The 12313-nt window shown below is 38.1% G+C and overlaps 1 protein-coding gene across 6 annotated transcripts in view; it reads right to left on the minus strand.

Moving 5' to 3' along the window:
* Nucleotides 1-5976: 5976 nt before the first annotated feature.
* FAM91A1 (family with sequence similarity 91 member A1) overlaps nucleotides 5977-12313 on the minus strand; it is a 39290-nt gene continuing 32953 nt past the window's right edge. For 5 of the 6 annotated variants that reach the window (XM_020891144.2, XM_070477046.1, XM_070477045.1 and 2 more), the window contains exons 21-24: nucleotides 12026-12130; nucleotides 11387-11510; nucleotides 10151-10220; nucleotides 5977-7958 (exon numbers count right to left, since the gene is read on the minus strand). In XM_020891144.2, coding sequence (XP_020746803.1) covers nucleotides 7773-7958; nucleotides 10151-10220; nucleotides 11387-11510; nucleotides 12026-12130 — 485 coding nt within the window. In that variant the 3' untranslated portion in view covers nucleotides 5977-7772. Of the gene's footprint in view, nucleotides 7959-7993; nucleotides 8178-10150; nucleotides 10221-11386; nucleotides 11511-12025; nucleotides 12131-12313 lie in introns of those variants that run through there. The other variant, XM_070477047.1, reaches the window with a different exon arrangement.

The following is a 12313-nucleotide window of genomic DNA, read 5'->3' on the forward strand; positions in this document are numbered from 1 at the left end:
GTAAATGTTGAAAAGCTGATTCTAAAATTTATATGGAAAGGCAAAGGAACTAAGAGCCAAAATCAATTTTCAAAAAACCCCGAAAATTTGGATGACTGAAAGTGACAGTGAAATCGCTCAGTCGTGTCCGACTCTCTGCAACTCCATGGACTGTAGCCTACCAGGCTTCTCCATCCATGGGATTTTCCAGGCAAGAGTACTGGAGTGGGTTACCATTTCCTTCTCCAGGAGATCTTCCCGACCCAGGGATTGAACCTGGGCCTCCAGCATTGTAGGCAGACACTTTACTGTCTGAGCCACCAGATACTAACAGTATCCAATTTCAGCATGGTATTAAAAGGACAATGATCAATGAAACAGACTTGAGTGCTCAGAAACAGACCCAGACCAAAAAAAAAAGTCAATTGATTTCTTAAAACCACTTTATTGAAGTATAATTTACATGATAAAATTTACTTGATTAAAGTGTACAGTGCATTTTTTTGAAAACTTGAGTTGCACAACTATCAATCACCACAATCCACTTTTATAGCATTTCCAGCACTCCAAGAAGATGCTTTATGCCCATTTGCACTCACTCCTCATTTCCCCCGCAGGCAACTACTGATCTACTTTTGTCTCTATAGGTGTATCGACTGATTTTTTTGTTTCAATATTTATTTGGCTGTGCTGAGTCTTAGTTGTGGCATGCAGGATCTAATTCCCTGTTGAGGGACTGAACCCAGGGCCTCTGCTTTGGGAGCATGGAGTCTTAGCCACTGAACCACCTGAGGGGTCCCCATCAACTGATTTTTGACAAAGGTGTAATGGTGATGCAGCAAAGAAAGGATAAACATGTACCTCATACATTAAACTTAGCTCAAATGGGTCAAAGACCTAAACATAAAACTATACAACTTTGAGAAGAAAATGCATCTTGGGTTTGGTGATGAATTTTTAGACAACAGCATCAACAGCACAATCCATTAAAAAAAAAAAAAAAACACTAACAAATGAGACACTGTCAAAATTTAAAACTTCTGTTCTTTACCTTAAAAGATACTATTAAGAGAATGAATAGACAAGACAAACTGGAAGAAAACACCTGCAAAGCATGTATCTGATAAAAGACTTGTACTCTAGATGGTAACGATAACCCTATATGCAAAACAGAAGAGACTCAGATGTATAGAACAGACTTGTGGACTCTGGGAGAAGGCGAGGGTGGGATGTTTCAAGAGAACAGCATTGAAACATGTATATTATCTAGGGTGAAACAGATCACCAGGCCAGGTTGGGTGCATGAGACAAGTGCTCGGGCCTGGTGCACTGGGAAGACCCAGAGGGATTGGGTGGAGAAGGAGGTGGGAGGGGGGACCGGGATGGGGAATACATGTAAATCCATGGCTAATTCATTTCAATGTATGACAAAAACTACTGTAATGATGTAAAGTAATTAGCCTCCAACTAATAAAAATAAATGGAAAAAAAAAAGACTTGTACTTGAATATTTACTGAACTCTTAAAACTCAGTATACCTAATTTTTAAAATATGAGGAACAGATCTGAACAGATACTTCACTAGAGAAGATGCATATGTGGCAAATAAGCATATGAAAAGATGTCCAACATAATTTCTCACTGGGAAAATGAATTATTTCAACCACTATAAGATACCATTGCAATGGGAATCTTCATTCATTGCTGGCAGTAATATAAAATGTCAGTCACTTCGGCGAGTTTGGTAGTTTCTTATAAATACACACCAATGACTCAGTGATCCCATTCCTAGATATTTACCCAAGCAAAATGAATTGTTTATATTAAAACTTGCACATGAATTTTAAATGACAAACCTTGATACGTCCATACAATGAAGTACTCAGGAACAGAAACAGAGCTATTGACTCACACATGTATGAATTTAAAACGCATTTTGTTATGCACAAGTAGCTAGGCTTAAAAGGTTACAAACTGTACAATTCCACCATTTATATGACATTCTGGGAAAAGCAAAGTTATAGGAACAGGTTAAGTGATTGTGAGGTGTAGGGTGAGGGGTTGAGTACATAGGGGAATTTTTAGGATGATACAACCATTCTGGATAGTACAGGGATGGTGGGTGAACACAACCTGTGCATTTGTCAAAGGCCTGGCAGAGTGAATTTTACTATGTGAAAAAAACATAAAACTTTCCAAAGAAAATGAAAACTCCTCTTTGGGTTTGTGATGTCAAGGGATCCCAGAAGGAATGCAGAGTGTGACAAACGAAATCTGTTTTGCAAATGTATCTTATAACCTCAAAGAAGGGAACAACTAGCTGTACTAAGTTACTTTGGAAAATGTTTTGAGTGGATACTATTTAAGGTTAAAGACAAAAAAAGTACTTAAACGAACACTATACCCTCGGTCAATCCGTGTCTCACAGGGGTACAACAGTTATTCTGAAACCACTGTATAAGTATTCCAGGGTTCAACAAATAAGCTAATAAATTATAGGTAAAAGGAGCCAGGTTTCTCAGAGAAAAGAAGTTATGAACAAGCAAAGATGCGTAAGCAGAGTGAAACTTATGGTGCTGAATGAGAATCTGTTTAACTTAACATGCTTACAGATAGATCTAAACATATAGACATGTGTACCCATACACTGGTTAGTATACATACTTATATCTCTTAGTCATTTCACCGAAAAGGTGAAAGCAAGCACACCTAAACCCCCATCTTGGTTTCTAAATGCCATTCTGCAAAGAAAGGAACAAGGCTCCTTGGGGAAATAGCTAATTCTAGGGCTGGCATCCAGATAACACCTTCAGTGCTAGAAAAGATTAGTCTTAAAAAAAGAAAAAGAGGGTATGTTAAAGGATTTAGAGGCCAGTTTCAAAGAGCTCCCAATAGGCAAAGCTAAACAATTTGCACAGGTGTACTGGATTTTGACTCAAAAGTATAAAATAAAGAATCATGATTACATACTAATATAAACAAATGACCAAATAAAGAGAGGAAAGAAACAAATCTTTAAAAGAAAATTTGTAAAGAATATAGATACTGCTCCTTCCCTTTGAGTGTGGGCTAGATTAACTCACTTCCAAAAAAAAAAAGAGTATGGAAAGTGGAAAAACCTGCAGACACCATCACTTTAACCAATGAAGAGACGTCACTGGTAACATCTGCTAACTCTGCAACCCACGGTACGAGACACTGCGGAAGGGCAAACGACACCTGAGCTACCCTCCCTAGTGAAGTACAGCCTCCCACCTGATAAACGCCAGGTAAACCCACTGTGAGGGCCACCCTACAGGTAAACCCACTGTGAGGGCCACCCTACAGGTAAACCCACCGAGAGGGCCACCCTACAGGTAAACCCACCGTGAGGGCCACCCTACAGGTAAACCCACTGTGAGGGCCACCCTACAGATAAACCCACTGTGAGGGCCACCCTACAGGTAAACCCACCGTGAGGGCCACCCTATAGGTAAACCCACTGAGAGGGCCACCCTACAGGTAAACCCACTGAGGGCCACCCTACAGGTAAACCCACTGAGAGCCACCCTACAGGTAAACCCACTGAGAGGGCCACCCTACAGGTAAACCCACTGTGAGGGCCACCCTACAGGTAAACCCACTGTGAGGGCCACCCTACAGGTAAACCCACTGTGAGGGCCACCCTACAGGTAAACCCACCGAGAGGGCCACCCTACAGGTAAACCCACTGTGAGGGCCACCCTACAGGTAAACCCACCGAGAGGGCCACCCTACAGGTAAACCCACTGTGAGGGCCACCCTACAGGTAAACCCACCGAGAGGGCCACCCTACAGGTAAACCCACTGTGAGGGCCACCCTACAGGTAAACCCACCGAGAGGGCCACCCTACAGGTAAACCCGCTGTGAGGGCCACCCTACAGGTAAACCCACCGAGAGGGCCACCCTACAGGTAAACCCGCTGTGAGGGCCACCCTACAGGTAAACCCACTGTGAGGGTCATCCCACCAAGTAACCAACTAAGTGCTCTTCACAGCCTCAAGGTCAGGGAAGACTGAGATACTGTCAACAGACTGCAGGAGACGGAGGCAGTGAGGACTAAATAAATGCACCATGGTACCTTGGACACGGTCCCGGAACAGAAAAGAACATCAGAGGGAAAATGGGTGAAAATCAAACATAATCTGTATTTTAGTAAATAGTATGGTACCCATATTAATTTCTGAGTTTTGACAACTGCGTCATAGTTTATATAAGGTGTTAATATTAGGGGAAGCCTATGGAAGGGTATAGGGAATATAGGTAGTCTCCAGACTAAGGTAGTAAAAGGTAGTCTCCAGACTACCTTTGCAATTTTTCTGCTAATTTGAAATTACTGTAAAATTAGCTTGTTGTTGCTGTGTTTCTTTTAAAGTATAGAAACCTCAGCACTGGGGGAGGGGGAGCAGGGATGCAACCGAGGGCAGAGTCCGGGAGGGCTTGGCTCCCAGGGAATGAATCCTCCGCCTTCTCGGGTGGAAGCCTTTAAATACGGGCTCAGGCCCGGGACTCAGGGTGCGGCGCCTGGCAGCCCGAGAAGGGTGTTCGGTGAGGGAAGATCAGCCAGAGCAGGGCGCGAGTGCTGAGGCTGCGGCTGCGCGGCCCAGAGCGAGGAGCTGTCCGAGCCGGGGGGATAGAAGCGGTTGCAGCGCTCGGTGCCTGGAAGTGGTGGTAAAGAATCCACCTGCCCATGCAAGAGACATGAGTTCAGCCCCTGATCTGGGAGGAGCCCACATGCTGAGGAGCAACTGACAGTGAACTGACCCTGTGCTCTGGAGCCTGGGAGCTGCAACTGTTGAAGTCTGAGCTCCCTGAGCCGGCGCTCCAGAGCAAAAGAAGCCTCTGCAATGAGAAGCTCAGACACCGCCACTACACAGCAGCCGCTCACTGCAACCAGAGAAAAGCCTGAGCAGCAACTAAGACCCAGCACCGCAAAATAAATAAAAAAATAAAATTATTTAAAAAAAAAAAGAAACCTCAGCACTGAAAGCATGCTTGTATTTTAAATTATGAAAGGGACTTAACAAGATTATACACATTTTCACAGCAATTTGATCAACACCACAGTTTATTTGTAAACATATTATAGTGTCAATAATCAAATTGACAACACTTTATACATTTCATTGTATAATATTAACATCATACCAGAAAAAAATCCACCGTACTCAGTTACAGTTTTGGTATTTTAAAATCTTTAAATGCAAACTGTATTTGAAATACTGAACATAAAAGAGAAACACAAATGGCAGAGAAAAAGTGGAAATAAGTAAAAGAAAGCACTATTTCTGGAAAAAAAAAAACCCACAAACAGAATCATCTGATTACAATTTTAAAAGAAAAAAAGGAATAAAGGAAGTCAGATGATCTCAACAACATAAAGTTACATTTCTTCAGACCTATGTGTAAGGTGAAATTGTAACATATTAAATTCTATGTCTTTTTTTTTATATTTCTTTTTTCTCTTGGTTTCTGAAGTTTGCCAATGGTTTAAGCTCCATTAAGGACAAAAAAGAGGGGAGGGAGCACAAAGCCAAATGAAATTACTTTAAACATTTGCAGAAAAACCAGATAAAAATTCTTTTATAAATTTTCTTTGGCAAATAATAAATTCTATATTTTACCTTTTTTGTTGAATAGGATCAACACATTAGATTTAAGCAATGCATCTCTACATGAGTTAATGTATGAATGAAACAAAACCAAGTCCACAAAGTAAAGCATAAAAGTGGCTTTCATATTTTGCTAACAGCTCTAAAAATGCAGATTCTCATCTTCAAAAGTATGAGAGGTCTTCAGCTGGAAGTAGAATCTTTTCTCATTCATGTGAGAAACCAGAGGTGACCACGTGCTTTTTTTTGTACTTTCCCTAAAATTCATGATCATTATTAGGTTCCATTTCTTCCTATTATCCCTCAAAGGAAATACAGCAGCAAATCACTCCCATATTTTAAGTTTTAAATTCACCAACAACAGGGTTCAACTACAGGGTTTGTAGTTTGTACCAACTACAAACATTCAATGCTTTATTAGTGTACATGTCATCACCATAGGCTTAGCTTGTTAATACAGAAATAAATAAAATAACTACAGTTAATCTGAACAAAGCAAATGAGATTAAAGAGCCCTGATCAAATGAAATACTTACAACAATCAGGTGAAAAATTATAAAAGTTACATACATACCTAATAGCAGTAGGAATGTACAATATCAATTATTGGAAAAATAAATGAGTGATTCACAGTTATAAGAAATTATTTTAATATTAGTATTTTTCCTTTTATAGACAAACATTTATAACATACACTTGGTTTCCACCTCATATAAGACAAAGTAGAATACTAAACGTTACTGCATTTACCCCAAACACAGCACTGACTGTGTCACAGGCAACCTGCTTCAAAACATTCAACAGGTGGGCCATGGTACTGAATGCATGGTTATGTTAACAGTTTTAAGAAAGACATATATTCCCAAAAGTGTGTTAAATACACAATGTCAGTTCTATAAATAACAAAAATTATCAGCAAAAATGTTCAGGTTTAACCTTCCCAAATTTTCTAATGCTTTATATATTTTAGATATACGCTGCTTGACCAGTTAGTTTGGTTACAGTTTTAAACTAGTAAACCGTTACTCTATGAGAAGAGCTAAACACTGCACAAACTTCCCAAGGAAGGTAACTCGAAAAATCTAAAAAGTGATCCCAATTATTCTAATTAACATTTGAGATACTAAAAGAATCAAGGACTCAAGAAAACATTTTGAAATTACTCGATTTTTCTTTATCATTTTGTCTAAAACTAGTCACATAAATTTAAGATCCAAATTGCCTAACAATGTGTCCTCACAGTAAGTTTGTTACTAAAATGTTTTGATCAGAAGACATAGTCTTTATGCCTCTAAATGTAATTCTAAGCTAAAATCAAAATCCTTGGTTTGAAACCTCAAATCCAATTCTGTGACAACTCATGAGTAAATGAGTCAGGGAGAAACCATGCAGCAGCCACAGCTACAAGAATGGAAAATAAACTCTATTTTCCCATAAAGACTCTATGAAAATATAAAGCCCCAAATGAGCGACAACGCAAGTCCATGTATAAACACTGTTTAAAAATAGAATGTTTCCCAAGCTTCTTATGAGATGTCAATGTATAGTCATAGTTTGCGTTAAGATCTTCTAAGTCAATGTTAAGCCATACCTAACTATGCTGATTTGCATACCTTCAACAATGTTCAATTGATATACATAATTTACAAACATCCACAGCAATTCCTAATGCCCCATCAGATCATCTCTCAATAATGGATGTTTACAGTTTTGCTACTTTAAATACCAAGAAGCCTTTTCAGAGGAAGAGTTCTACCTCTTCCCATGATCCCTTAAAGAGTAGGTAACAAAATATAAAATTAAACAAGATTTATGTTCGATAAACTAACATATAAAATTACCATTGCAATATTCATAGTGACTGCTTATAAACATAACAGTCATCATAAAGCCTATAAAGTATATCCTCAGTTTTATAAAAGAAATGCAGATTGTCTCAAGGTAAAAAATACAGTGCAGGCTGCTAAAAAGCTTTTTGTTGCATTAGGAGGTGCAGGAATGAGGAAAACTTCTGAAAACATGAACGAGTTCCCCAAACTTTAACATCAGTTAAGCATGAATTGCACTGCAGCAGCAGGAAGCTTTTTAGTGGCTGGCACTATAAAGCTAACATTAAGAAAGAAAAAAGGCAGAAAGGGTGGGCAACAAATGATGTAACCAAATTATTGCAAATGGAGATTAGCAATAAGAAGTGACGAGGGTGATCGTCCACTCCACTCTGTTAAGATACCATCTTTAAATACTAAGTTCTTTGCAGGAAGGGGGACTCCCATGTCAGCACAGGATGACTGTGAAAGCAAACTTGGAAAACTGGCCTCAGTGTGAACATCCAGTGTTGAAGCACCTTCCTAGAAAGAGCAAGAAACAAGACAAAAAAATCCTATTCAACACTTTACCAAACCACTTAATTCAGCTAATGAGAAATCAAGACCTTGATTACCTAAGAAATGTTTATGGAATGCAGAGCACTATAGGAGATGTAAAGATGTACCTCATGAACCCCAAATAATCAATGACTGGTGTTAACATATGCAGAGATGACAAATACACTCAGATGACGATAAGTACTTTGAAATAAAGAGAAGTAACACGTTATAAGAATAAGAAAAAGCTAGTTCTTAGAGAATCTACAAAAACCCTCATGCAACATCCATCCACTCCCAGGGCTCTCAGATTCACACATTCACCACAAACTTCTTGGAACTCCAGGTTCCAATCTCCTCCAATCCAACATCTATCTCTGGATGTTTCACCAGAGAAATTCCACACTTAGCATGTCCATAACCAAACTTAAATTTTCCCCCAATGGGTCCTTCCCCTACTCCATACATCAAGCTAGTTAAGAAGTATGAAAATCATCTTCATTCTTCCCTTCCTTACCATACCCTCAATCTTTCCTCACATTTATTTAATCACCAAGTTCTCCCAATATACCTCCAACATGTATCCCAAAGGAGTTTACTTGATTCATTCACCATAGCCAAGGCCACCAGTCTCCACTGAAGTGGGGTCCTCACACCAAAGTGAGGTGCAAGAGTATGAAAATTTGTAAAATCTTGTATCTATTTATTGCATCCAATAAAATTTGTTTTTGTGTACATTTTATAATATACACAATTTATTATGTTACAGGTATAGCAGTAATAAACCTGTAATAAACAAACCTTTACTGCTGATACATATATTTTTTTTAAATGAAAAAGGGTGTTCATCCATCAATCTCTCTCACTACAGTTATTACAACAGTCTCCAAACTTGTCTTATTTCTAAGCTTCTGTTTTTAATCTATTCTTTAAACAGTAACTAATCTTTTTTAAAAAGTCAATTAGAAATAATGTCATTCCCTGTTTATAAGCCTTTAATACTAACAGTTTCTCTTTGCAGTAAGCATAAAACACATTTTTTTCACGTATTCTAGAAGGCCCTCCGCTCCTCATCAGCCTCATCTCTTGCCCCTACCCCACTTTCACGAAGCTTCTGCCACACAGGTCCTCTCATTTCCTTGCAGGCTGAATGCCTTCCTGACACAGGACTTACATACCTACTAACCTCGGCCTGGAATACTTTTTCCTGTTCTTTAGATTTCAGCTTATACGTCACCTCTACCTTTTAAAATTTGGTCTGCCTTTAGAATCCATCATATCTGAAGGGGTTTGGCCCCTTTAAGGCACACATTTTGAAATCTGTAACTACTTGTATATTTCAGTGTTTCCTTGACTAGCTCTCACACAACACTTAAGCTCCGTGAGTGTCTTAGTACTGTTTCTCCAGCACCTTGTAGACTCTGGCATAGAGCTGACTCAAGTATTTACTGAGGGAATGAAGGAAGCCAAATTCCAAAATACTAATTTCATAATGTTAGAACAGATATTTCAAACAAAAAATATTCCATTCTAAAAGTTTATCTACAAATCAAAGTCTACGGTCTCCATTCTCTCCTTGGGGGTAAGAGGAGAGTAAGATGGGGGTCCCATCTCATTCATCACCGCACTGGGGGATCACTGCAGTTGTTAATGGAAGAGTACTGACTCGAGAGGGGACTCCCCTAGTGGTTCACTAGTAAAGAGCCTGCTGGCCAACGCAGAAATCACTGGTCAAATTCCTGGGTCAGGAAGATCCCCAGGAGAAGGAAATGGCAATCCACTCTAGTATTCTTGCCTGGGAAATCCCTTGGAGAGAGGAGCCTGACGGGCTACAGTCCTTAGGGTCACAAAGAATTGGACATGACTTAGCAACTAAACAACAACTGACCCAAGAACCAGAACCTAACATGGTACACGGCCCATGGCAGATGCTTAAAACACTTCTGTTAAATGAAGCACCAGCACAGAGCAAACAGATCAAGCCTCCTAAAGACCTGGCCAGTGAAATCATGTATAAGTCAGTTAACTTTCTGAATTTCAGTATCTTCATTTATATATTAAAATTACAACTTATTTCATGTCTTACTGCTGTGGAGACTCAGTACAAACATAGAAGTGTTTTGGACACTATAAAAGCTCTATACAAATACATCTTAGGGTTTTTTGATTTTTGTTACCTGGAATGAGTGAACAAAGTTAAGGACTTGTAGAGACAGTTTTCTACTGGAATGTAAGAGGTTTTGAAGGCTGAAAAAAAGGGGAAAAGTTTAAAACAAATATAACAAGAACTAATATCTTATGAGAGTTTAATTTTAATAAACATGTTAATATATGTATATACATCTCAATTAATCATATAATTTTTAAAAAACAATTGCAATGGTTCTCATCAATAAAATTTCTGCTTGTTTTAATAATATGGAGTAAAGATGCATTAAAAAGACCATTTCGAAATAAAACATCATGTACAACCAAAATTAGAAAATTATTGTTAAAAGAAAGTTTAAACTACTACCAAATATAAATGTTAAATGCAAGAACACTTTAAAAATAAAAATGTAGGAACACATTTTCAATTGTAAATTGGTAACATATGTAAACTGGTAACCATTATAGTGGCAGTCATTAAAGCTATATAGTATTTTTACCTTTTTATTCATGTATTTTATTTTCAAGATAGTTATTAAAATTACTTGTCAATTAAGTACCTTGCATTTTCTTATACAAACTACATTAGGCCAATTAAATTATTTATTCTCCAACTTTGTTTTCCTAAATAACGTCAAGGAGGTCTGTAGATATCACCTCTCTCTAAGCCATCCACCATGATCATCAGATTTAGTGATACTCTTCTCTGCTAACCAATCTCAGGACCTTTGCCACGCTGCCTCTCAGCAGCTCCTCCCAACCGATCAGAGTGAGCATACAAGATAAAACCTACTTGTCATGACTGATGAGTAATGCATGTTCATTTAGAAAATGTGGCAACTGAAGAAAATTTAAAAGTCAGCCATAATTCTACTTTAGGAGATAATCATTATTAACATAACTTGAGTTGTGTATGTTAAGAGAGAAGTGCACAAGAGGTATTTCTATAGATATTTACATATTAAAAAAAGCTAGGTGCACACAGTCATATAAGTATGCCCATTTAATCCATACTCTCGCCAAATCTGAGTAACTAAGTCAGTATCATTAACCAAAATGTTGTGTTCAAAACATCTGCCATGTGCCTAATTTCTGAGGGACTGAACTTTAATTTTAAAATACACAGCAAAACCTTTAAACGAGCCATCTTTATTCAATCAATGAACAAGCATGTGTGAAATGAGAGAAAGTAAGGTACAGCAACTAATAATGAGAGTTTAAAAAGCCTCATACATGAAAAGATGATAGCAAACATAAACACTCACCTCTCTTTTCTGCAAAGGCCATGGGTAGCAATTTTTCTGCAGACTTTCTGGTTTAATTCAGAACTAAAGAGTGGAATCCCAAAGCACAACTCCAGAGGAACCCAATCTGCTTCTGTTGTGGCAACTACAAAAGGGTACACAAAGTTATTAATCGTGTATACTTCATGTATTATGACTGACCAGGATTTAACCGGTCAGTCTGATCTCTGGTCAGAGATCCAGAGATTTTCACAGATTCCTCCTGCTTCCACTGACACCCACGTGGGTTTAGCAGGGGAGAGGATTCAGAGGGGTGTCAGTGAATCTCTGAAACAGGAAATAATGTTTCTTGAGTATGTACATGCTTCTGGGAAGAAGGCACACAGCTTTCATCATACACTCAAAATGGCTTTTTACCAGAAAAAAAATCTAATTCAAAACATCTACAAGATGAGAGAATTAACGTAGGAAAAATGAAACATTTTCTATTTTCATGTCACATTTTATATTTTAATTATTCTAAATATATAAAAATGTTTCCTAGAAAATACTTATGAAAAGGTCCATTATAAGAGCAAATGATATCCAAACAATATCATTTGCAAAAGGATTAAACCTCAGAAATTAGTCAGAGACTGCAAATAATTTTTAAAGCCTTACCAAAGTTTTGCTTTGCAGCTGAATCTAGAGTTGCTTCTTCAATGACCATTTCAAATGACTCTGTGCTCCCATTCACATCTGAGCCTGAAGCCAAATCAGGTTCTCCTTATAATTGAAGGGCAAACACAATAAATATTAGGACTCTAGAAGTTGGTATACATTGTTGATAAGTCAGTCCTAACAGAAATAACAATGGAAAATAGTGAATGGTCTTTAGCCTAAAGGAGAAGTTGTTAAATGGGGGATAATTTTGTCCCAAGAAATATTTAGCAATTTTGACAAGGTTTG

This window comes from Odocoileus virginianus, chromosome 15 (assembly GCF_023699985.2).
Source record: "Odocoileus virginianus isolate 20LAN1187 ecotype Illinois chromosome 15, Ovbor_1.2, whole genome shotgun sequence".
Taxonomy (NCBI): Eukaryota; Metazoa; Chordata; class Mammalia; order Artiodactyla; family Cervidae; genus Odocoileus; species Odocoileus virginianus.